Consider the following 26,674-nt stretch of genomic DNA (forward strand, 5'->3'; position numbering starts at 1 on the left):
GTTTACAGACAACAAAAAGTTCAAGGGAAAACATTGAATTTTATCAGATTCGTAACGCTCATGACTGCCCTAGCGATTTTATCAGCGAAAACGCAATGCAAAGATAAGTCAAGCTTACGTAGTCACCTGTAAGATAGGAAACATTTATTTATTAGCAAAATGAAACCAGCTTACCTCGCCTGTTAAAAGGTCGGACCCGAACAGCGACTTTAATCTTATCCGAGGCCATTTTTAACACTTAATTGCACAAATATAATCAAAACACAACACTTTACACATCAAAGTTTAAAAAATTATTGCACATATTCACCCATATTCTAAAACAACAAAATTCATTATTTCACGTTATGATCGCGACGTTCCCGAATTGACACTGCCCGCCATGTTGTTTCTTGATCCATCATAATAGTGAGGTGCGTGTACCTCGAATTCGAACTACGAATTTTAAGTCGAATATTGATTTAAAGAAAATACCGGTTAAAAAGTCGTACATATAACCGTGCCATTACAAAGCCGTGTAGGCGTTAAAATAATTTTGCGATTTGTGGCTGTCATTAATGTCAAAGTCAAAATCAAAACAAATTAATGTCATCATTCATGACAAATCGCTATTTCGTAAAATAAAAATAATTCCGGCTAAAATTTGTGGAAATAAAACAAAAATATACTTTTTTAATTAGATGTGTAATTTATACCACAAGTTTTCTCTACACATTTGATTCTTATTGAAGCATCATGGCAGATGCGCTATTTGGTTGGGATCTAACTTTCAAGACTGTCGAGAAAGATGTGAAGCGAAAATCTGATGTTCTCATAGCTTTTATACATTGGAATTTAACAAAACGAGGTTTTCGCAGCATCGGTATTGGTGATGAGGTAGATATTAACATTGATTCAACTTAAACGACATCGATTTTCGGACAGCTGTGTAACTATCTCATTTAAACATAATTCGGTTGTTTCTAGCGTACAATAACTGGAAATGAAGCTCAGAGTGAATTGCTCCCAACAGGATGGAATGATAAAGACAACTATACAATGAGGTATATGTTTGAAGAGAAATTGTACATTCTTCATGGACTGAATACTGATGGAAATCTTATTGTCAACCTAATGGTTAGTAAAATGTTATTTCAAGTCTTACATATTGTTTTTCAACTTTAATGGACAGAGTAAATCTGGAGTATCATCTGTAATAATATAAACGAAAGCAAAATATTTAGAAAATGCACATAAGAAAATAATAATGATGTGTTTTGTTTGCAGAGGTCAGATGATTTAGCTGTATCGAACATTGCAGTTAAAATTGATGATACGGTCAAAGAAATGATGGGAGCTATAGACACACTGATGCCAACTTATAAAGATCTCATGTATAACATTAAAAGAGATCTTATTGACTCAATTATATCCGGGCCAACGGCTACAGCAGAGACTCAAACAACTAGAAGTGAGTTATTTTATGAAAAGCTTGTGTATTTGCTGTTCATTCAAACATTTTTGTTTCATCCTTATTATAACTTATTATAAGATTAAGCTTTGCCTTTATAATTAAAACTTGAAAGACAAATTATAAATTATGATATTTATTATATTAAACAATTTACAGTAATTCAGAATTTCAGTTTATTTCTAGTTTTTATTAAAAAAAAAACTCCCAATGACAATTACTGTCTGTCAGTTAAATTTGCATCATGATTAATAAATAATCCAATTAAAATGTTATTACAGCTGACTCCACCAGCAGGAGGCCACCAGAAGACTTCCTAAGAGAGCCAGGAATGCCTATGCACCGACAATCTGACACAAGGGACTTGTGGTAAAAATCATGCTTTGGATCTTAAAATAGAAATGCAGTATTCTCGAATCAGCTCATGAAATGTAAGGTTATCTTTGCGTTTCAGGGGCCTTCCTCCGTTGAATGTTGGCCGTTCAGATTTGGACCCCTTCTCTCCTGGTGGTGGTGGAATGCTGTTCAACCCTTTCAATCCTCGCGGTGAACTCGAAAACCCTGGGCTTGGTATACCTGGTGGACTGCCAAGGTTTGTAATTAAAAAATTCTAAAGATGTACTATCGGCAACAGTGTTAACTGCCCATTGCCAGTCATGTCATCTCGTTCTATCTCAAAGATTCGCCATTTGATTAGAGCGAGAGCAAAAACGGAAATGGATAGTTCGCAGTGTGGCCGTGTGCTAATACTCGTACTTGATAATCAATTTAATACTGAATTAATATTGGTCATATAATTATTGATTTTAATTTTATTTTTTTTATTAAATGGGCAAAGTTGAATGAAATAATGCCTACCTCATAGATACCCTTATTATTTCATTCAAGTTAATTTTTTATTTCCAGGGGAGGGATTCCTCCAGGCGCCCGCTTTGACCCCGTGGGCCCTCCCGGCGGCCCCATGCCTGGCAGGCGCCAGCCGCCTCCCGACGCAGATCATCTGCCTCCGCCGGGCTCCAACGATTTCATGTTCATGTAACTATGTAGTAGTTTGATGAAATAAAGGTCACCATTTCATTTGAAACAATTTCGACTTTTTTTGTTAATATGTTGACGACCCCCTCATGATTGGATTGCTCATCCAATATTACCTACATTTACTAAAAATATTAGGTAACCGTATTAAACTGACTGAACTGTAGTTCCAGAACGCTTTATAAAATTTCAATAGAGATGAAAAGCTGTACCAAGCTTCCAAATGATTACTTCCTCTGTGCAAGTAGTGCAACAAGCCATCATGCATGATGGTATTGTTGTCACCAGGTTACCAGCCAAACTATTCAGTCACCAAAAGAAAGAAGGGAAGGAAATGTATAAAACCATTATTGGGGTTCATCTACCATCCAGCAGCTGCAGTGATCTCATACATCAGAAAAATTACATGCATTATTTTATTACAAAATATACAATAACGTTAACGTTACTGCTACATGAAATTTATTAATATTGCAACACCAAATGGACGTTTAGAAATATTTGAAGTTTGATATCTAGCAACACCAAAATTCAGTTCCCTAAGTTTTTTTGTGCGAGGCACACGTTTTTGGCGTGTGTGTGGTGAATTTCCTTGGCTGCTCACGGCTGAAACCGTTCAATTCCTATTCAATGTGTATGGCTGTGGAGGTAAGTGCTTTTTTAATAGTTATTTATTATAAAACATAAAGGTTTCTTTTTATGGTTAGAATGAAGGTCGTACCCTCCTATCGAACGAACGGCGGACGTCACCAGCGTCGTGAAACCATTGGAATTTTATACACAATTATTACATACACATGAGGATGCTGACTGTATTATTAAGCTGATAATTCTGATCTCCTATTATTGTTTTACGTTGGCTAGCCATTAGCGTCTAATGGAGCAATTATTCTTGTTCTTACGTGACGCCCTGTGACTACCTACTCGCTTCGTAACTTGTTCGTATTGGCCGCACGTATAATATCTTCCGTGATAGAGTTCTGTTTTCGTATTTTAGTCGGTGGAATACTCTAGATTAAAACTGCGATGACTCATTTATGAAACCACAAATCCACATGCCTGTGCTTTATGTAAAGCAACTTACCCTCATTGTAATTTTTTCCTGGTCATAGTGATAATCGTATCGTAAAGCAGAAAACACCTAGCTTTCGCTTTGTTGTGTACTTTCAAGATTTTCCCACTTTCACAATGTTACTAACCTATTTGCAATTGATCAAGCCCCAAAATCATTAATAATGAATGAAATTTTAACCAATTTGATCTACCCTTCTTATGAAATAGAAACATGTTGTTCATTCTTGAGTGATGATTATTTTTTAAACAATTACGGTCATCATTTGTGGAGTTGTCTGGATCTTCTCGTTTAAGTTTTAAGTCTTATTCGTAGTAATTTATTCCATAAAAAATTAACATTTATCGTATTGGATATTACTAAAATGTGTCTTTATTAAGCTATTTGAGTTATTAATAGGCTGGTAGATCCAGACTACGATACGTTTTTTGAGTTGCACACAAAATGTTAGTTTCAACAATCCATCGAACAATATTTCCAATAAAAAATCTTTGATTTAATATAATTTCCTTATGGTTTATAGAATCTGTAAAACATTAACAAATTAATTTATATCTTGTTTTTAAAAACATGATGCAATCATTTATTTAACAACTTAGGTAGTTCTTTGTTCAAATGATTAAGTTTTGATATTGAATATAATAATAAACAGAATTTCTTATGAAGTGTTTATGAAAGTATCATTTGAATTCAGTGCTTTATAAACATAGCAATGCTTATTTCGATTGTCTGGTGCAATAATGCCTATTGTGTGAATGTTACCATGATATGGTGCACACAAGCATGACTTTTTGTAGCTAAGTTAGACTATTACCCTCAATTATTTTAATAATTATCTATTGGAGGCTAATTTCACAGCAAATTTGTTTATTCAACTAGATTATCTTTCAATTTAAAATTTAAATAAATACCTGCCTGCTACCCTAAATTAACAACAAATCACTACCTTTAATTCTAATTGTCATGATAAGAAAACAATTTTAATTTGATATTACATTAATATGTAGATAGGTATGTGGGTAATGGATACATTATCATAATGAAAGATAAGATTGATTCAGAGATAAAAGCATTAATCAGTTTTTTAGCCATAATTCACCAAACATAATAATATTTTCCATCAAATGACCAAACATTTATTCAAAGCTTTTGACAGATTAAGCAATACATTATTTAGGTTACATAATGTTATAAAAACCGGTTGGATCCAGATGAAACCTTGTTTTTCATAAACAATCAGAATTTCCTTAAAAGTTCACCAAACACCCACAAAAGAATGTTTTTAAAGTAGGGTAGGTAGGTGCCTACTTCTTAACTAAATCCTTAAAAACTCCATTGCTCCTAAACTTTCTTACCTGTTGAAAGAAATCTGTTTTGTTGATGTTTTTTCCCCAATTTGTTACCCTGGAAATTTTACCTGTTTTACAACAGGTGTTCATTTTTTTACACTCCCAATCTCAAAGGGACTCAGGTAGAGCCAACTTTCTTTGTTCCCTTGTTAAAGGTTGCCTGCCCAAGGACAAGGATCATTCCAGATGATTCCAAAATTGGCTTTTCGAAAGAGCAGGTAGTAGAATTTTTTGTTTGTTTACTTAAAATTCTGGGAGACGCACGAAGTCCCATTTCCGTCGTAAACCATCGAACCCTCTTTGACGTCATACAATACGCGTGTCAAACGTTTGTGGTGTTTATGTAAACATGCATCGTTTGTTCCTTATGTAGGTATGTTTCTGGTCACAATAAGGACGTAAACCGCTGAATTTTATAGCGTCATCAAGATTGCATCATTCGGTCTTATCGCTACGACAAAATGTGAAATTATTCACGTCTTCGGTGCATGTTTCCTTTATATTCGTTTATGGCACTGAACTCTCAGGTGTTCAAAGTGGCTTACCTACCTACGACCTCAATTGAACCTGTTTATAAATAGGAGGTATTACCAGGACACCCTGGATGGGCCATCGACCCGGCCTTGGTTTGCGTGTGTTGACCCTGCGCAGGCGCTGGTCCGTTACCCCGAGCATGCACGATCCCACCCGACCACTCACGAAACGGTTGATGAGGATCTACGAGTCTACGAGTATCGACGCCATTTTGGGCCGCTGGCCTCTATCTATAGTTTTGTGGCATTGCCATTCGCTCACGTCACTAAAACGCCATTACGTTCCAAATGCCATATCCTCAAAATTATGGATGTTATTAGCATTCTACTTCTTTATATTCCTCACCAGTGTAGTTTTTCCATTATCTTTATTTGATACAACACAATACCATTCCGAGGATTCCGTCAACTGGGACCGCAATTAACTGGGACCGCGGTCCCAGTCGCCGGATGCGTAAAAATTAAATAATTTTCTTCCGGCGACTGGGACCACTCATGGATTTTAGTACTGTACCGATTTTGGATTGAATAATATTTTCTTTTAAGTTATCTATGAGTGGTCCCAGTCGCCGGAAGAAAATTATTATTTTTTTATGAATCCGGCGACTGGGACCGCGGTCCTAGTTAATTGCGGTCCCAGTCGCCGGAAGCCTCACCATTCCTACCAGAATGTAAATGTTTATTGTGTTCTATTTTTAGTTGTGAATGCGAAAAAAGCAGTAGAGTATAAATGCGCATGTATATGCGCCTCACGAGGGGAGGCGCGCTCACACTCGCAGGGCTAAGGGACAAAAACTTAGCCGGTTATTCAGTAAGGGCTAAGGTCGTTGATCCAGGCTCCTGCAATGCGCGGCTTTCGAACTCGAAGGGCGACGCACTCACGATCGCTTAGCGTTCGACACGAACTAAAATGACCTCTAATTCCACCTTGACTAATAAATAGGTTAATTTTAATTCATAAAATGCGGAGCTCGCATCCTGATCCACACATGGTCTATTTATAATGCAGACAGCATAAAAAATGTTCGAGTGTGTTATGGTTGCCCGACATAATTCGTCCGGTCGCTCGTCCATATGTTTGGCAGATGTTTCAAAAGCATTTTGCTTCACAGCTTGTGGCCGAAATGCGTTTGGTATTGTGTGGAAGTGCAAGCTGCAGTAAAATAACGATATAATATCCTGCTTAATGGATACAGCTACTATGTAGGTCCAGGTAAAGCAGGTCAGAGCGATGTCGCGGACCGCGCTGAAGGATCCAGGTCACTAAGCCGGAACGGGTCACGATCCATGTTTAACTACCCGCATCTATCCCACCTGAAAATAGAACAAAATTATTATTATATTTCCTTCAATTACGGTATGTTTTTCCCTGACTCAGATTTCCTAATTTACGCTACTTTTGGACTTCATGAACTCCCTAAATGATTTGTTTTCATTACATCATTTCATTTAGCATGTTGTTAATTTTATCTCGCTTTGAGGAACTATTTGAGATGTCCCTGTTATTATTATAGTAGTATGTCAACTTTATGCATAAATTGAGTTCTTAATGATCTTAGTGGTGGTCGTGTTCGCGTTGCAAATATCACGTGTAATAGAATGCAAAGATAAGAAGGGCAAAGGCCCACCTCGTTGAAGTTTATCGACACGTTCGCGTGAAAATAAACTGTTAATAGTAGAAAGAATATTCAAAATGTTCATCTCAATTCTTAGGTTTAACATTCCTTTTGGTATGAGAAACGTAATATTAAGACTAAGTATGTATTTAGATGACCACGACTTTGTCCTTGTCAACAGTAACCAGCAATCACCTAAATTAGTACAATGTGTTATTATCAATTACCTTTTATTTGTTTGCTATTGTCATTAGAAGTCGTGCCCCTCGATCCTTGAAAAATACATACATATCTTTGAGTAAAATAAAGAAACAATGTGTTTCACAATGATTTACCAACTTTCAATATCATACTTTTACGCAGTAGTATTGATAAGGACGATTCCACCATCTGCCTATCCTAACACTTTATTCTACGAAGTATGGACATCAAGTTTTTGTTTTATATAAGTGCAATTTATCGCGTGGGTTGTGCAATAATCCTAGCAAATTGGATGACGTCACCGAATCCCAGTACGCCTTTACCCATACTACCTACTCCATCTACGTCACACGTATGACGTCGAATGTTATTCTAGTTGCCATTTCCAATGGACTAGAGTCTAGAATACTTCCAACGAAAGGTCATACAAACACACAAAACTTTCCGTAGAATTGTTAATTGGTCTGAAATCTAAATGCACATTATCATTGAGATGAACTTCATTATTCTCGATCGTAGCTGGCTTATCGTAACTCTTTTTAATAGCGTAGTTAATTGTATTCGGAGTACAAAACATAAATGAACGTACAACAGGAAAACCGAAAAGCATGCTTAGACTTTTTTAAGAACCTTCGCGTGCCAGTTATGTTGATACAATCAGTGCCTTGGAATTCTCCACTTAACATACGAACAAAATGTNTTCATACGATCAAAATGTACCAGACTGTAAACATGTTGTTTCAATATTTTTGTGATTTATCATAATTGTAAAGTTCACGATTCAAGTCATTGTCTTATCTTGTACTTGAGACAAAATTTGTAAAGGCAAATTTTTGGGATCTCTTCATCAAAATATATCGCCTTGTATCCTTGAGAATCACACAATCACGAAGATTCATTCATATTTATTACAAACATAACAAGAAAGCTCAGCATTTAACGTAAAAATGTTTTCTCTCAACCTTCAAACGAGACGCTTAAGCCCCAATCTATTTATAAGTCGACGTCAATGTCATTCAGGAGCTACGTGAACCCAAGTACAGGACATTAAAGATAGTAGGGGAAGGCGGGCGGAGTCGATGACCGAGTATTGATCCCAACGAAGTGGGTCATGACCCGATTCCCGATGCAACCAACAGGGTGCAGCGGTCTTCTCAAACTCGTGCTTAATATAGCACACCCTTGCTTGAGTAGCTCAGCAAATATATTTTTAGTACCAGAATTTTGCCGGCCGGCAAAAGGTCTCACGATCGACTTAGCTATTTTCGCTTGCTCCAATCTGTTTCTTCTGGCACTTGTCAACATTTTAGTGTAATCTTTATCTTGTTTGTCTTTAAAGCTGGAGCTTATAGTTGTCATTGAACCGTCACTTGAATTATGGATTTACCTGCACCCGAAAGTCACATGAAGCGTTCAATTATCAATTTGTTTGCTAGGACCAATATTAGTTCCTGCCTGTGTTGATATTGCTAAAGAAAAGTATGTAGGATTTAACTGATGGATTTGCGGCTCATCCTTACACGCATCTTTATAATCTTCAGTCTCCATTTGTTTCAAATTTACTTCAAGGTCTCAGGGATGATTAAGATAAGATTATTTAATTTTGTTATTATGGTAAAAGAGTCTTATGCACCTTCTACATAATTATTCTGCTATCGTTTCTTGGTGTACAATTTTATTACTCAAAAATAATTCATTGTTTTCTAAACCGTATTCCTCGACGGTGTATTTGAATTGAGGATTATACAGAATGCAAATCATTTCAATGTTTTGGTTTTATACTGCTTAAATTGATTACTGTCTGTCTATCATTTCCTGTGCTTTGTTATATAGCACGGCGCGATTGTGCGTGGCCTTCGTACGCTTTGTACCTGGCTTGCCAAATGTCAGTCACGTCAACCCGTGGTCTGGCGGTACCAGTTCGACGTCGTCCGAACGCACCCATTTACCTGCCTTTAAACGGTTATTAATTGTGCCATAAACAAAACGTTTCCCGAGTTTGTCCACACTGGAAAGTTATTCTGCGCCTTATTGCCTTAAACCCAAGCAGCTTTCTCGCTTGGATAAATATTTGTGTCACGAGAAAGTCTGAATAATACATGTTGGGGTAATAAGGTTGGGTATCGCTGGAGCCTTTCTCGGATTGATTTCCATGAATAGATTCCGGGATCGGGTGGTCCGGTGGAACCGAGCTAAGCGATTGGTAGTGCGCGTGGGTTGGTGCATAGCCGTGAAAGTTGATTTGCACCAAGCCCCCTCCCCCACAACTGGCTAAGTTGCAGCTGCACATTCACTTTTCTCTATCGAACCGACTAAGTACTTTTCCAACCTACGTAAATCGTTAGCGGTCTAATCTTAGTGATACAGATAACAATATCGAAGTTTCAAACCGATTCCGGTGCTTTGCATATTTTTATATCAACACATTTTAAACGTTCTATAATAAAATGCCGCATTTTATCAGTATTTTTATCTTTGTAGGAATATCTCTAGTAACGTAAATCATGTTCGACGAAGTTTATCTATGGCATACTTACATAATCAAATCACTGGCTCCGATACTAAAATTGGAATGCGACTTACAATGATAAAGGAATTTTCTCGAACATTTGGTTTAGTTGCCAAGCAACCTCTACCTAGTAAAAAAAAGTTAAGTNCATCTACTTAGTAAAAAAAGTTAAGTCCTTTGTGTTGCAGCTTGGTTTAGTAAACTACACACGTCATGTGAGAGTTTTTGTTATAAATTGTTAATGTATCATGCTGCATCTGTTAGTAAAATATTTTCTAACATACTGAATTCAAAAATTTCGTAAAGCTTAATATTATGTCTAGTACACAACATTAATGATCTGCTAATGATAAACGAATTGTTGTGTTAAACAATTTTAAGTACTTATACGATTAAGACAAATTCAGTCAGACAATCTAGAATTATCAAGAACACACTAATTACTGTTCTTCGACACTTGTAATTTTTGTAAATCACTGAATTCCATTTTCTGAAGTTCTAAATTTGTGTGTTTATACATCCATTGCCAATTTTTTTGGTCTCCGAAAATAGATCGTCAACAAGGAAAGTTATACTGCGTCGCCAATTTAATTCCTCGCCAACGAAAGGCCACTAAAATCCCTCGGGCTCTCGAGATTCTCGACGACACTGAAGTGTTTGCTCTTGTTTCAAAAAGCTTTTATCGGCAGCTTACGGTAGCTGTTGCCTTCAGACGATTTTTATTACATCGACTCGTTTTACTTTAACCATATTAACTTATTGGTTCTTTAAATGGTCAATTTCAACAGAATAAAATACTGGCGAATAGGAGTTTGAGATTTACTGTTACTCCTGTTGCCGTGTCAGAAATCTAGAACTCGTATAGTAAAGTAGATATCTTGACGCAACACACTTTCCAACCTCATTTTGTAAAGTACCCACCTACGTCCTCGTTTGTAGCATCATGGCTGTTTACCCTCATAAATCTGAATGGCCTAGAAATTTACCGCCTTATGTGCGGGTGTCTAAATTTATACAAAACACAAGACGTGGGCAGGGAAACCATTTTGTTGTATCTGGGGGCTTCAGAGCAGAAAATACTTTGAAGTACCCAGTAACAACGTCAATTGATAAGATGAACTTTGTATTATATTGATAGTACTACTACAGTATCACAAGTATCGCAACTACGCTGTTGATGATTTTTCCTCATTGTTTCAAATGTTTTGGTACACTCCGTAACCTTGAAGCTTAGTGCCTCACCACTACTTACTAAAGTGCTGAGGTTTATCTTTTATTATTGTATTTGCTTTTATTATTATCCGTCGCGTGGGAGTTTGCCGACTCGGATTCTTTCTCGTTTTACTGCTATTATTAGAATGCGACCGATATATTGTCGAGAGCTAATCAAATCTCCTCGGTCATAAACGTGCGTTTTCAATTAAATTGCAGCTGCAAACAGCCATACGCCCTGCTATTGTTGCAACATTCCCCTATTCTTTCAATACGATGCCTCGTGTTATTTTTTTGCATCGTCTTTCAGTTAATGGTTCAGCCGTATGTGCATCAATTATCTATTCTAGCATGTTTGGTCTCGCGTCTCATATAAACCTTGGAGCATTCTAAAGTGGTGAAAATTGAGCATCAACACCGTTTGTTTCACGTTGCATCCCATCCGCGTCGAAAAGTTTGAGTGTCCGATACAGTTCCACACAATGTGGGCGACGCACGGCGTAGTCTGGTAGGTGACGCCAACGCCCCCGTCGTCGCGGCGTGACGTGCCAGCGACCGTCGCTACGCTAGGGCGCGCCAGTCTCTGCACGACCGCGACGCGAGCAGAGTCGGCCGGTGCGATGTGAACGCATAACCTCCTACACTGTCTGTCACGACAGCCACTGTTGCGTGTGCACAGCCACTGTTACATTTTGTATCATTAACTTTGTGTTGACGATTGTTCTCAATCACCCGTGTTCCGGATACATGTAAGTGAAGTTTCTGTGTCATCATTAACCTCGGTGTCCCGCACTACTGACACATTTTGTCCAAATTCCGAAGTGCCGTGCCCGCGTGACGAAAGTCGAAACTGTCGAAATATCTGCAGTCTTCCCAGATGGTCATATTCTTTGGTCAGGTAAATGGTTTATTGCTGAGTAGCACTTTTTTCGGTCAGTAGTTCATGCTTCTTTAGTTTCAGCAGTTTTTCATTGTTTGATATCAACAGGTGATCATTTTGCCTGATGTGTGCCACGTTTTTTGTATGTCTTATCGTCTTTCACGTTCTATTTCTTATCAATTATGTGCCCCGACTACATATTGGTTGCTGCTAGTTTAGAAAACGTGGCTCAAACAATAGTCACTTGCAATTATTATTTTTGCACTAATTGCTTTTCTCTCAGCATGAGAATTTGGATTTGTTATTCTTAGTTTTTCGTATATTTTGTTTCTATACCATTTGTGCTTGTTAGTCTATTTCTCCTTTGTTTTGTTTTAGTCAGTAGAGTCTATGATATTTTTAAACAATTTAATTTAACACAGTTTAGTAACGCACGTCATCAAACATTTACATCTGTAGGCATTGTGTTCTTCTTCCTACTATTCTCATTACACTATTCCGAATTCTCACCACAAATTCTTGAAGGAAACAATTTGGGAAGTGTTAAATTGGTCAGTACCTGCATAATTGCAATTACTTCAAATGATCAATACTACAGTTAGAGAGGCAAAATAAATGGTTTTTAGTTTAATTAATTTGCGGGTCGATTGCTGTATTAATTACGCAAACCAATTTACTTATAGTTGGGTGCGGCGCCATGCCCGCTTCCCTTTCGTTGGCGTTGTCCCGAGCAATACAATAAATTACAATTTATTTCAGGCCTCATTCCGGTGTTGACTTGTTGGCGACAATAACTTGCTTGCTAACAGCTTTATATAAATTGTTATCTCTTTTCAAGATGATGTCAGTGTCGATGTCACGGTAACGCGGTCAAAAACCGATTGACATAGCATTAATAATCTCGTTTGAGTTGATTGGAACATTTGCATATGTAAATTTAGCTACAAATACCTTCCCAATTCTAATACAAGCTCGTAGATAATTCTAACAATGAATATGTCAGGTAAAATCAATACGCCACGGTTTTACGCGACCGCTATTTTGATCCATTAATAGAATTTCGATTAACATGGTAGTAGACACAAAAAGATTCGTTAGAATGGATAAGCCCCAATCCCTTTTGGTTCATTATCGTAAACGAATTTGTTTGAATAGAAAGTCTTATCTATCCATCTTATTTTCTTGATATGAATTGACGTCAAGGCCATACGGCTTAGAGTATTCAAGATGAGGAATTTGCATCCATTTAACAAATTCTGTTGTATATTTGAATTTTTAATAATTCTACTCTATCTTCAAATACGCTTGCAATATTAGTCATTCTTTACCGATGACGTTGTTGGTCAAGGAGTTATCATGGCTTATATTAGCATTTTGCGCAGTGTATTTAAGTAGCGGAAATTACATTTCGTTGCTTTCAACGTCTTTTAATGCCTTGTAGTCACTAGTAACAATAAACTTATACATGAAATTTCGTGGTAGTTCAATTTGCATTTAATGCTGTACTAACTTTACAAAGTTTGTATTTTCTATTCGCATTCGTGGCCATTAGAGTTACGTGACTAAATCATAAGCTATCGTACTCAGCCTCGCTCTGCGGTAATCCCTCGGGATATACCACGAGAAAAGCTACATTGTATACGGACATTTGTCTATGTGCATGGTATATAAATGTTTCATTGTAACTGTTGCAGGCTGTTTCTATTCATATTTTTATAATAGAAACCCAAAAAGATTAGCGTGAACTCCCCAAAGCAAAAAGTCTGTTTTTATAAAAGAAAATGGCCATTTAAACACAGTTCTTAACAAAAGACATCAGGGCGCGTTTGTTCCAAGAATTACTGGTAATGTGGCAAGCAGGTACGTCCAGTACCAGTCGCATACTAGCATAGCATTGTAGAACACGGACGACCTCGACAGGCTAATGCAAGCGGAACACGGCACCAGCGTTATTGTGACTACACCAATATTTTGTCGCCGCCTCACACATAGGTTTGTTGCATATCTTGACATGTTTTATCCATTATGTATCGTCCACTGCAGCTGTTGTGGTTTTTGATGTCCTCTGTGGTTTGTTTGCCACGTGTCTGCCTCCTGTATCAGATGATGCTATGTTATGCAATACGTCTATTGACTTCCATTGTGTCCAATCCGATGCCAATGCTATTAATAGACCAATAACATCCGTGCTCACATCCTCGTGCCCTTGCATTGAAAATAATACCCATTGTACTGCTAATGATGCAAATTGTCCATATCAGCCATTACCTCTTGGGGGTTATTGTTAGAGACGGTCTAATGGTTGTGCAGACGTTCACAATACTGCAGTCCATGTAGAGTGCACAACTGTATGTATACCAGTCTGGAGTTTATCGACCGTCCCGTCTAGCCGGTATTCGGACAATCTTCTAGCCTTCAGCTACAATATATTAAATCTCTTATCTGCCCTCTCAGCAAGTCAACCGAATTCGTCTGGGCTATTCGATTTTATACGTATATTGCCGATCGTTTTGGTAACATATTCGATTCTGAAATAATTCGTGTAGTTGAACGTGTATATGCCTTAAAACAACTGTCGTCTGCTAACACGATTCGGGTAGTAAATTGGTTCTCGAATGCCCTTTTAAATATTTTCAAGAGCAGAGTTTATTGCCCGTCTGTTGGTTGCTAAGCTAGTAACTATTGTACCATGTAGACTCGCGAGTTCACAAAAGTTTCTCAAAATCATTTAACATTTGAATTTAGTTATTAAGTAAAGTTTTATAGCTTTTGTCTTTAATAATTTTAATAAACCAAATGGTACTTACGTACGACTCCAAAACTCTGGGTCATGTACCTGTTAAACGTTTATTGTTCTCACGTTAATATTTAATTGGTCTACGTATTTGTCTATTAAAGTGGGTGAATATCGGTTATAGGTGGACGTACTTTGGCTCCGTTTGAATAAATTACTCGTAGTAGTACCACGCTATTCTGGGACTATATTTACACATAAAGCCAGCGATTAATGTGTACATAGAACAGTCGTAAATTATTACTTCTAATTATAATTAAATACTGCCCGATTGGAAACCCAAAAGTATTATCTCTTGAATTGGTCGAGTAAATAAACAATTTATGTTCTATTTCCGTCCAAGGAAAATGGAGTCAAGATATTTTGATTAAGTTAGATGTGTTTACTCGCCTTTGTGGTCCAGTTTTCTCTTGGCCTCAGCCCAATTCTCTATTGCATTATCGGATTTGATAGGATCAATGAGAATTAAGTGTGTTTTGTACATTTCAATATTAGAGTGTTTATATATTGCGAGTTTTTTGTGATGTTCGAATCGATTTCGTATGACGTCTCGTTTCTATGTCGGAGTTCTGCCAAGTCTGTTGCGTCGTTGTCCCGGCAGTGTTCCTGAGTCTGCCTCCGGTCGAGCTCATTAGTCCTCGTGTTTATCGTCGCTTGTTATTATTACGAATATAATCCAGCAAAATTCTCTTTGAGTAAATTTCATCGGTCCAGATATGTCTTTCCTTTATAGGGCGAGTGATGTGTGTGACTCCGTACTTTTGATTTGTTATTCCGTTTTACCTCAGTTGCTCCAGATTTGCCAAGACCTCCAGTTCTTTAGGAATGTTCTCATAAGTGTGTAGTTCTTTGGTAAGATTTTGCAAATATTATTGTTTGTTCAGGTGTAAATTTTTATATTGTTGTTACTTCAGTGACGCTCATTTGTGAAATGGCCGCTGCGTGGATGTTATCATCACAAAACATTATAGATTTCTATTTTTAGTTGTGACCCTTGTTATTCGTCGCCAGTCCACGTTTGCACTCGATAGTGGCGCAGCTGACAATTTATTGACTTGTCACTTCTGAGAAACGTAATTATACTTTGCACGGCGTAAACAGTAGTGAGTCAGACTAGGCGCCTAGAGCAAACAAAGTTTAGTATAGTATCTAGAATAACAATGATTGCGCTCCTTCCTCATTGATTTTCATTGAGATATTCAAATGTCATTCAGTTACAAGTCAAAAGGCTTGAATCAAATAGCTCTAGAGGCAAAACAGCATTAGTCTGTTCAAAGTTTATATTATTCTTGCTCGTATATTTTGGTAACGTTTAGACACGAATACCCCAGGATCTGGATTATGTTGACACTATTACAATTATTTACTCTGGTTTGGCATCGTTAGTTTCTTTATTAACTTGCCAAATTCATAAATTAACATGCGTAATTATTTGTCCAGTTCCATCATGTTTTCTAGTTCTTGGTCAGTAGCTAAAATACCGCCACTGATTGTATCATCAATTCACGACTCGGTATAATATGTTTCATGGCCACGTTCGTTCATCGCATTCTTAGACAATCGATTTCCACGGATCTTCGATCATCATTTCAGTCACAGGACGTCCACCGCTCGCGGAACCTATGTTCATTCATATGCCTATGGCTGCCTAAATAATTTCCAGATTGACCAGTTTCTTGGACTTTGTCTAACCTTAATTTCTCTTGTCCCCAGCTGGATATCTCTTCTGTGGCGACATTGATGGAGTTCCGCTTGGACAGCGCGGAGTACTGCCAGGCTCAACACAAATAAACGCGAGGCATCAGTGCGTAGGAGCAGCGACCAGGACCGATGCTGCCGGGAGCGCGCCCAGGATATACGCACCCCACGGACACCTACCCACAGGTAAGCTAGACTAATCCCATATTTCTAGTTCTTTTTCCCACCATTGAAACTCCTGTGTAGCCAGGATCAACAGCTTGGCCTCCGGGCAGGCGGGGCACATAGCTCGTAGAGCTGCTGGCGGTTAGGGCAGAAAAATTCTCGGATGGCGACTACGTAGTGTAGGCAAGCCTTCCACTTGGTAGACCGACGGTATGGTGAAGGGCCCAGAAAGTACCTGGATGCGGACAACGCAAGACTGGTCGTTGTGGAAGTCCTTGGAGTCCTTTATCCAGCTATGGACGTTATTCGGCTGACATGAAACGAATCAACTTGACCTCCAATGAAAACTAACCAGTGTAGGCTGAACCGCCTCCAGGTACCTGTGATAGACAGCCAAAAGCCGTCATGATGACTGAACTCTAAGCACATAACAATCAATCAATCACGCATCAATCAAGCCATGACCGTGCCATGACTGATGGAACAATTGCATGACGTTTGCATGGGCGTATAACGGCAGCCATAAAACAAAACATCGCATTGATGCCGATACAACTGCGTACTACGAACGTCAAATTGACTGCAATTTCAAAACATGAGATGGGTGTATAAAATAAAGAATAGGTATGAATTTCTGAAGACTGCCAGAAAAAACCTATTATGCAGATAACATACCGTAAATTACAATATTGGCATAATGATATCCTCATTTTTCGTATACCTACCTCTATTTTGTTTAAATCTTCTTTATTTATTTTATATTTCGGATATTGAGATCGTCGCCCTTAAATCGGAACACCTAAATTTACAAATGTCACGGCAAGTATCGAGCATTATGAATGAAGCTTTCCAGCCAAGATTATTGAGGCCAAAAGGTCTTAGACATGAAAGTTAAAGGCAACTACACTCGGCATCAAATAAATCGCACCTCCCGCGACAAGCACTTTCAAACGTATGCATCCCCACTTCCCACCAACATTGGTACCATTTGAAAGCCTAGTTCTAAACTTCATTTCATTAAAGGATAGGTTTTTACCCCAAAAACGTGTCTTTACAAGGAGCCAGAGTCACTTCTTCAAAAAATAGGTAGTTACGCTATAGCCATTTTTTATGACTATAAGGGCCGATTTTTCAATCGTCGGATAACTTTAAACTGAAGAATAACTTTGGCAAATTGACAGTTTTAGTATGGGAATTATGTCAAAATGACAAGTTTATTCTATGGTTAAAAGATATCTGACGATTGAAAAATCAGCCCTAAAACTGTTAAGTTGGGATTAATCGCTATCCATCTGTTAAAGAGGACACGTGAGATCTTTATTTGGTTTTATAACCATAAAAATTGGTCTAATTGATCCCAGAGGTGAGCCCAAAGTGAGGTCTATTTTCAAGTCACATTTATGGTATATGTTAATCATTTATTTAGAAATGAAATGTATTTTTCTTTAAGGATATTTATTGGGCTTTCAAATAACACCAATATTGTTGGGGTACCATAATTGTGTCAGAAGAAAATCTTTAAAGTTCGCGTCGCGGAAGGTGCGGTTTATTTGATGTTGAGTGTTCCCCATTCTAAAGTCTAGTCGTGAGTGGAAAGTCTGAACGGGGATCGCTGAACCGATTCTAAGAAAACTTAGCCAATTTCTAAGAAGTAAATGCAAGAATGAGAAACTAAAAGTAAACTTAAGTAATTAAGGAAGAAACTCGCAATTTTTTGTTTACATCGGAAAAGTTTTGTTTGGTTATTATTGTACCCAAAGACAAGTTACGCGACATTGTTAGCGTTAATTAGCGCTTGATTAACTCGTCATAATTAAACTAATGAATAAACGCGACAGTTAATTTTATCACCACGTAGTTTAAACGATGATGGTTTGAATGTGTAGCTTGATTATACAAACGTGTATGTAGACCGCATCGGTTTACAATATGAACCTAGGTCATGCAGGTTACAAGTACTTACCCACGTACTGTAATGAGACACCGGATGTCAAATCAGGGTGGGGCACAGGAGCCGCTCGGTTACTGTCGTTATTGATCAGTCGTTATCTATCCCTGACCAACACCAGCCATCTACAAGTTTAACAAAAAATATTTACCAAAATCAAGCATTTATCAAAACAGACAACAGTTAAGACGTAGTGTTTACGGTGGACGTTATCACCTTGTGCCCACAGAGTTGAGTGCACAAGTATGTGAATGCGCTAACAAGTGACGCGCTTTTGGCTCCAGCTCAGCACTCTCGCGCATACCGCCGGTAAATAGACACACTCACACGTGACCCGTACTCCGCTTCAAAATTCAGACATAAACTATTTATAGACCGTTTTTTTATTCCTCTTCAGTCGTTGCTCTGGCTTTGACGCAAATACATCTCTAAAATGATAAACCTCGTAAATCCACGGCCGCGAGTGAATCCGCAAACATTCATACGTCTTTCATTTTTGTTTCAGTTACCCTGAATTCGAAGCCTGCTGTTAATTGGAGCATATCATTCAGTTGCCCGAAGTTCGTGTGAAGACAGCGACAAACTTATGTTACTCGCTTAATTTTTTTGATTTCATTCCACATTCAGTACTTTTGTTTGTTCGTTCACGAATGTGCTCAAGTGGTTGAAAGCGCCATCCATGCGGGCAGTTCCGATGATATAATTGGACCCTTTTAAAACAAAAGTCACGAAACTGCAGTGTGTTGTGTGGAAATAGAGTGACAGTTTGCTGTTAGACTTTGACGGACCGCGAGTCCTGTGACGCGAGTGAAGTGATCACCACCTGTGTTTGACGCGTTCGAGTCGACAAGGAGAGAAGGAAAGCAGTCACCATGAAGCAGAAGGACATCAGACCGGCTCCCTCGCTAATCGAGTACAAGACCATGCGGTTCTTGATCACCGACCGCCCCTCGGACGTCACCATCCAGTCCTACCTTCAGGTAAGCAGTCCAAAATATACTGAAACGACCTACTTCCATCAAGTTTCATCTCATCACTGTAAAAACGGAATAACCAAGACATGTTTACGAGAAAAGTTCTCCTGTACATGACTTCGTTTTATGTTATGGCGTTATTATTTTGTTTACTGGTCTTGTNCGTCTTGTTTTCCCTTTCATAATACATATTTTGAGTTAAGATGTAGGTGAGTGTAGTCATGTCTTACATTGTATAAGACGTCGGCAAACATTAGTCTTTCATTATTGTTGGAACTATAAACGAAAGTGTTAGATAAAACTGTATTCAGAGGCTTGTGTACACAACAACATATGGCTTGTGTCCAAGCGTTCAGATAAGAATTTATAACAAAGTAAATGTAATGTAAAGTACATTGGATGGACTTTAATAAGAGATTAAAAAGCGGTCTTGAAAAAACCCATTAGTTCAGAATAATATCGTCTGTATCAGTCTACTGCGAACTTTAATCCGATTGGTTTAACATTGTACTGACTTTGTCATTAACATATTCGTGAATAACTATTTTCGTCTCCAGACGTGTCGTCACTGCACCAGTTTTATCTCTCTGTCACGAATCTGTGACTTAACCATTAAACCACTTCCTTCCTTGCGAGATTAAAATATCAGATGCTATCCTTATTTAAAAATAACTTGTACATTTGTAGGTAACTTGTTTAGAATGATTCATAATGTGGAAATTATTGATAATTAATTGATTTATCAATCTGAAAGTCACTTTCAAGTTGCGAGACGGAGTTCTAAGCTGTTCCATAGGGTTTAAGTAGGCTGTTCCACCAGGATAGATAGGCTGGTCCACCCAAGATAGACTGTTCACCCCGGGCTAGGCAAGCTGTTCCACCAAAGATAAGATGGGCTGTTCCATTCTGAATAGATACTGTTCCACCGAAGCTAAATAGGCTGTTCCACCGAAGCTAAATAGGCTGTTCCACCGAAGCTAAATAGGCTGTTCCACCGAGGTTAGCTAAGCTGCACCACCGAGGACAGATAGGCTGTTCTACCGAGCATAAATAGGCTATTCGACTCAAGATAAATAGGCTGTTCCACTAAAGACAGATAGGCTGTTCCAACCAAGATAGATAGGCTGTTCCACTAAAGATAGATAGGCTGTTCCAACCAAGATAGATAGGCTGTTCCACCAGAATAGATAGGCTGTTCCACCCAAGATAGATAGGCTGTTCCAGCCAAGATAGATGGGATGTTACAGCCAAGATAGATAGGCTGTCCACCTCAGATTAAGATAGCTAAAGCTCCATCTTCTTCCAGGAGTTGCGCAAGCACAACGTGTGCACCGTAGTGCGCGTGTGTGAGCCCAGCTACGACACGTCACCGCTGAAGGCAGAGGGCATCGAGGTCCGCGACCTGGCCTACGACGATGGCACCTTCCCGCCGACTAACGTCGTCGAGGAGTGGTTCGAGATACTGCGCGAGAAGTGAGTACAATTTTTTGATATCTTAGGTGATGAAGAACTGCGGGGTTGCTCCGAAAAATATACGAAGTTTTACGCGAGAAGTGAGTACATTTCTTTTGCTTTCTTAGGTGATGAAGGACTGCGGGGTTACCATACAAAGTTTAGAATGGTGCCATCCCTCTCACGCAAAGTGACAGTGACCCGAAACTGCGTAAAAAGCGTTTCGGAGTAGCCCCGCTGGAGTGGAAGCATACTAAAATTCAAAATTATTTATTTGTCGATAAAAGTCTTAACAATGATGTTATGAGCTTCATCCTTTTAAGTTTGTAAAACTTGTGTTAGAATGAGACTGCTCTTCTGTATGATAACTTGGGCCGGGTTGCACCATCTTACCCCAAACCCTGACAGACGCCAAAAATCTCTCAAACTCCATACAAAAACTACTTAAAGGGCTTCCACTCTTTTCCGACACAAGATGAACGGTGGATAGGTTTGATGCGTAAAGTTCGCAAATAGGACGAGCACTATGCACCTCCTGGCTGCCACACGTAGCTAGAAGACTGTTCAAACGGTACGCAAACTATTTTGCATATGACCCGCGCTAGATTTACGTTGTGATGCAGAGTCAACTTTGTCTTGGTAACCCTGAGGGCCTTTAATCACCAAATGATTTTAAAAAGATTACGGTTTCTGAAATATCTGTACCTATAAGTACAATCAGTATTGATGGTCTACCAGTCGCCACATGAATTAATTAATCAGTCTATTGTTCTTTCGATAACAATATCGAGGAAAAAAGATCCCGAATTCTTACGATATCATGAGTAATAAGCAACTCATTTGTTGCCCTATTAAGTTTATTGATACGTCAAGTGTTTATGAGCCGTGTTTTAATTACAAAAGAAACACTTGCCACAGTTGCCACTTGCGGGCACGAACAATAGAAGCTACAATGACTGGGAACGGAATTTACGTGACACTCGTCACGTCTCACGTACGGCGTCTTCATCTTAGTTACGTATTTGGATCGGTTTTCTTTTAACTTGTGGGTCATTCTAACTGTATACCGAGCAAATTTACAACCTAATAATTATTTAGAAAGAAAAGATTTTTTTTATTTGGTTCAAAACAAAATTATAGCTTTTACTATAATGATCGGTGATGACGCTCATATCTTACTCTTTAGAAAACTTCTAAGATAATAATTGCTAACCTTGCCAACGCGTTATACAATGGCTTTGCTTTACGAGCGGCGAACCTGCTTAAGGAAACTAATATTTGTATAATGCTGCCTCAGTCATTAACAGAATAGCAGGCACGTGCCTCGTTACCCGTGTCCCGTACTACCTACGTATAGTTTCTTATAACAACCAGAACTATGAGTTTTTATGGGGCTAGTAGATGGCAAGAGTGAAACAGTGTAATTTCAGAGCATTCTATAGTGACAGAGTTTCTCAGCGTAGACTTCTAATTGCCAATTGATTGAGTATTTATCACGTCCTCCATGCTTAAGCGATCCTAATGACAAGGAAGCGGAACAGCAGCGTCATTGTGTCCATTAATGCGTTTTAACACCCACCAATGACGCACATTCATAGCATTCTGTTGTGCAAGTCGCTCCTGCTTACGTATTCTGATTAACCTATTTCTCGTCGAACAATATGGAAGGCTGGCTATTGTGATGACGACGCCCACGCGACAACTACGTAAACTAAATGGAATTATTTTGTTCGCATGTACAGATGTTATGTAAAACTGAACGTAACTAACAGAATAACTGTACAATATCGAGTTGTGTTTTAACTTAAGTGAATTTCACGAAACGAATCGAATTTAGCAACGAAAATGATACGATACACCAAATATTATGCAAAACTGATTGTGTACCGTGCATGCAATCTTAACATAAACCCAAACCAATATCTTCTGACCGAACATTTTGTTTGCACGCGAATTTGTATATCACCTTCGTGCTAACGTCATTTCAGATAACAGTCAGTAACTCAGTGTATACCTAATCAATCTTCTGTAAAATATTGATTTACAAGTTTATTGGAATTATATTGGTTAGCAAAAACTGCAATATTGAACATTTTGCTGTAACCTGAGTTTCATGCACTGCTTCTTCTATCATCATTACAAATAATATCTATGTTTGGAACGCGTCAATTAAGAGGATGATCCACATTCTCGACCAGTGCCAAGACTCCTGATCCCTTTGTTATTTAAAAAATCTGACAGCTACAGTAACTACTGTCTTGACTTTCCTAAATAAGTTCAAAGACCTTTTTTTAGCAAAAGAGTTCGCAATAGTTAGGAAAATTGAATAGGGATAGGTACGTCGGAGTAAAGTTTGAGAAATCCTGCTGAATGTCACAAATACCGCGTATAGTGTACCAAGTGTTCCTCCCAAATCAAACCATTCCGTCCAAAATAAAATAAATAAAACTTTTCCCCGACCAGTATGACCAACGTGGTCAGTTTAGGCCAAATCTAATCTAAGCTCCTGCAGTGGAGACTTAAACACGAATGACCTGTAGCCTTTTGAAACAGTCAAAATCTCGTTGATGTTTAGAAGTCGTCCTATCGAAAAACAGTTCTAAATTCGTATTCATAAGGCTCATTTCGATAGACCGATTACTCGATGGGATCGCAACTCGATTTGTTGTCGTTGATGTTTTATTCTTCTTCTTTTCGTGTCGGCAACAAACCTACACAGTGTCATCCCAAAACTCCGCCACAAGAGTGGCGTTGTCAGTAGCACTCATCAAATCCTCCTGAGTGCAGTTGCTTGGGCACTCAGGGCATGACATCAGATGCTTCATCGACTGGGGAACAAAACCACACCTGCACTCCATGTTTAACCTATCCAAGAATCCCCACCTGACCAGATTGTCCTTACTACGGCCAACCTGCGTCCGAAGTCTATTTAAAGACTTCCAGGTAAGCCAGGGGAGCTCATGTCCAGGTGGAGGACTCTCAGATCATAGGGACAAAAGGGCAGGGGAGATAAGTTTTATTACGTGAATAAGACTACTGTATGCCTAGCATGCGCGCCGCGACTTATCGCGCCATTTTATCGACTTCACACGATAAGCCCAATTTGTCGCCTAAAATTATCGATAAAATTTTATCACGGCGCGCGTCCTAGCCCGGCTGATTATGATTATTCCCAAATATAACCAAGCGTTCTTTGCAGGGCCCAGAACAAGCCTGAAGCAGCAGTGGCGGTGCACTGCGTGGCCGGACTGGGCCGCGCTCCCGTCATGGTGGCCATCGCGCTGATCGAGCTCGGCATGAAGTACGAGGAGGCCGTCGAGACCATCAGAGAGTGAGTATACACGTTTATTTTACTAGTTGAGCGGTAGTTTTGGCTCAATGGAGTCGTGTTAATGCAATATGGATCTATTTTGACCGCTATATTATTAAAATTCGACTCCTGCGGTGTTACTCTGCAAAACGTTATCCAAAGTTTCGAATGTTGCCATTTATTAGTTGAGGGGTAGTTCTAGTTCGAAAGAGTCGTATCACTACGGTATGAATATGTTGTGATCGCTATATTACAATTTGCCTCCGAGTCCTGCGGGATTACTCGGAAAAACATTATCTGAAGCTTCGAATATTGCCATTACTCTCACGCAAAGCGAAATGCCAGCATGAGTAACGGGACAGATTCCCGAAACAGTAAAGAGCGTTCCAGAGTGGCCCTGCTGCATCTATTAGGTCGTGCAGTATCAACAGATACTGGGGACCGATATGTAATTTTTACACTTGACACACTGACTAGTATTAAATGAGGCATGTCTCCTGTAAAGAGAATGAGCTTCTGTTTTGTAGCGAGCTAGTAAGTAGTGGCACTGTTTCTGTTTAGTAAACAGCGATACATTCATTTTTTTTTTTCAAATTAAGATGAAGCCCTATGTCAGTACGATAAAAAATCGCATCTCTACGACCCGAAGTTTACATTAGACGTTAAATTTTAGTTTATTCTATAAATTTTAAGTTGTATAATTTTGTTTTCAGCCAACGCCGCGGAGCCATAAACGCGAAGCAGCTGTCTTACCTGGAGAAGTACCGACCGAAGTCGCGACTGAAAAGAACGGGCACAAAAACGCCTGCTGCGTGCAGTAGCGCCGTCCGCAGGAACCGAGCTCTGCTTTCACACACACACTAACACACGGGAGCATAGACAACAATCAATTATTTTTTATTCCTAGTATGTCGCCTCTTTTCGACGACTTTCCGTTCGTTTTCCTTTATATTTTTTCTAATACGACGAGATTTAACCAAATTCTCAAAGAAAACAACCGACGACGGAAACACACATTCCTGTTTTCAACGAACTGAACTAGGATTTGGTTAATCTCGGCTCCTCTATTGCGTCTTCGACATATTTATCACGAGTTTTGTACGAAATTTAATGCTATTTGTATGTTCGAAGTAAAGGTGTATAACCCTCGTGCTGTACTGTGTATTAGTGGAATATGTTAAATAGAAGCGAGCCACAATTTGTGTTCATAGTTGAAACAGTTACTCGGGTATTTATATATTTTAAAATCATAATAAATTCAATATCCATAATAAACGCAATGCAGTCAATCAATATTAATATGCTCTTAGATTTTCAATTAATTCTTTTGTGTGGTGAAATCATGATATAATTTCGTAATTAATTCCTTTTTGTAGCGACTTAATTTAATTTTAATAAATTACGACATAATAGAGAACTTATGTATGATTTGTGTCTTAGGGAAAATCGATTTTGACAAATATTTTAATAAAATTATGCTTTTGTGAAATGTTGTGACAATATTGTGTTTTGTATCCAAAACTCAACTGAGCTTAGGTTAAACTGAAAATTGATACAACCTTTGATTCGGTTATCTAAAATTTCTAATTAATAGATACCCATACACAATACAATTTGACTCACTGATGTTCCAATAAAAAATAGCTCTTTGATATTATTTTTCTATTTCTAATTTTATGAAGATTATCGAAGTATATGATCGTGTATCGACGGAACAGTCACATTCATAAATAAAAATATTTATAAGCAACAAATGTTTCATTTCCATATTCCTAATTTAGNTTAATTACATAAATCTCAATTTTAGTGACTAGTGAAATATTTCACTCAATTCATATCCTAAAGAAGTTTCCTCAGACAAAATTTACATAACTCGTTAATTTTTAAAAATCTTCCTAAGCCCGGATACAGGGTTTGCATGGGAACTTTGCATGGTAACGCCTCGTAATGCCGTTTACACAACACACGCATTACATTATACAGGGTGTTAGGTAAATGGGTATTTGAGCCGACACTAACCTATGTAACATGGTCATATAAATGGTATGGTGAAGTCAGAAAATTGATATCTTCATTTTAATTATTTTAATTTTCATACAAATCGGATTTTATAAAATTTATTTTGTATGATAATTTAAAAAATTAAAATGATGATATCAAATTTCTGACTTCACCATACCATTTATATGCCCATGTTAACATGGGCTAGTGTCGGCTCATATACCCATTTACCTAACACCCTGTAGATTACTTTTTACGCGTCTTGAGATTGAGCACTAAGGGCCAACGCTGCGTTACGCGGACGCAGGCGCGGGCTTATACAAAACTAGCTTTTGCCCGCGGCTTCACCCGCGTGAAATTTAGTGTCACAGATTGGCATAAATTATAGCCTATATGTTAATCTGGGTTACAAACAATAATACTGTAAAGTTTCAACAAAATCAGTTCAGTTTTTGCGTGAAAGAGTAACAAACAT

General features: G+C 38.4%; 2 protein-coding genes across 2 annotated transcripts; both read left to right on the plus strand.

Annotated features, from left to right (window-relative positions):
• The first annotated feature begins 584 nt into the window (after positions 1–584).
• Positions 585–2,537, plus strand: PI31 (Proteasome inhibitor 31 kDa). The gene is made up of 6 exons (XM_028314028.1): positions 585–876; positions 967–1,116; positions 1,267–1,450; positions 1,732–1,819; positions 1,905–2,042; positions 2,357–2,537. Exons 1-6 carry the CDS (start codon positions 736–738, stop codon positions 2,487–2,489), a joined length of 834 nt encoding a protein of 277 aa, XP_028169829.1. The 5' UTR covers positions 585–735; the 3' UTR covers positions 2,490–2,537.
• Positions 2,538–2,996: 459 nt separating this feature from the next.
• PRL-1 (protein-tyrosine phosphatase 4A family member PRL-1) lies at positions 2,997–25,902 on the plus strand. Its single transcript, XM_028314053.1, is given in 7 exon segments — positions 2,997–3,133; positions 16,365–16,535; positions 18,968–19,442; positions 20,743–20,909; positions 24,088–24,219; positions 24,912–24,979; positions 24,982–25,902. Coding segments are annotated over 5 exon segments (513 nt in total). The 5' UTR covers positions 2,997–3,133; positions 16,365–16,535; positions 18,968–19,334; the 3' UTR covers positions 25,020–25,902.
• The last annotated feature ends 772 nt before the right edge of the window (positions 25,903–26,674 follow it).

The sequence above is a fragment of the Ostrinia furnacalis genome, unplaced genomic scaffold, assembly GCF_004193835.3.
Source record: "Ostrinia furnacalis isolate ACB-3 unplaced genomic scaffold, ASM419383v2 OfSCF4495, whole genome shotgun sequence".
Classification (NCBI taxonomy): Eukaryota; Metazoa; Arthropoda; class Insecta; order Lepidoptera; family Crambidae; genus Ostrinia; species Ostrinia furnacalis.

Bases quoted from the DNA above. Each gene is read 5' to 3' on its own strand.
- PI31 (XM_028314028.1), top strand. From the start codon at position 736: ATGGCAGATGCGCTATTTGGTTGGGATCTAACTTTCAAGACTGTCGAG. The intron at 877-966 runs GTAGATATTAAC...GGTTGTTTCTAG, and splicing joins GCATCGGTATTGGTGATGAG to CGTACAATAACTGGAAATGA. The intron at 2,043-2,356 runs GTTTGTAATTAA...TTTTATTTCCAG, and splicing joins ATACCTGGTGGACTGCCAAG to GGGAGGGATTCCTCCAGGCG.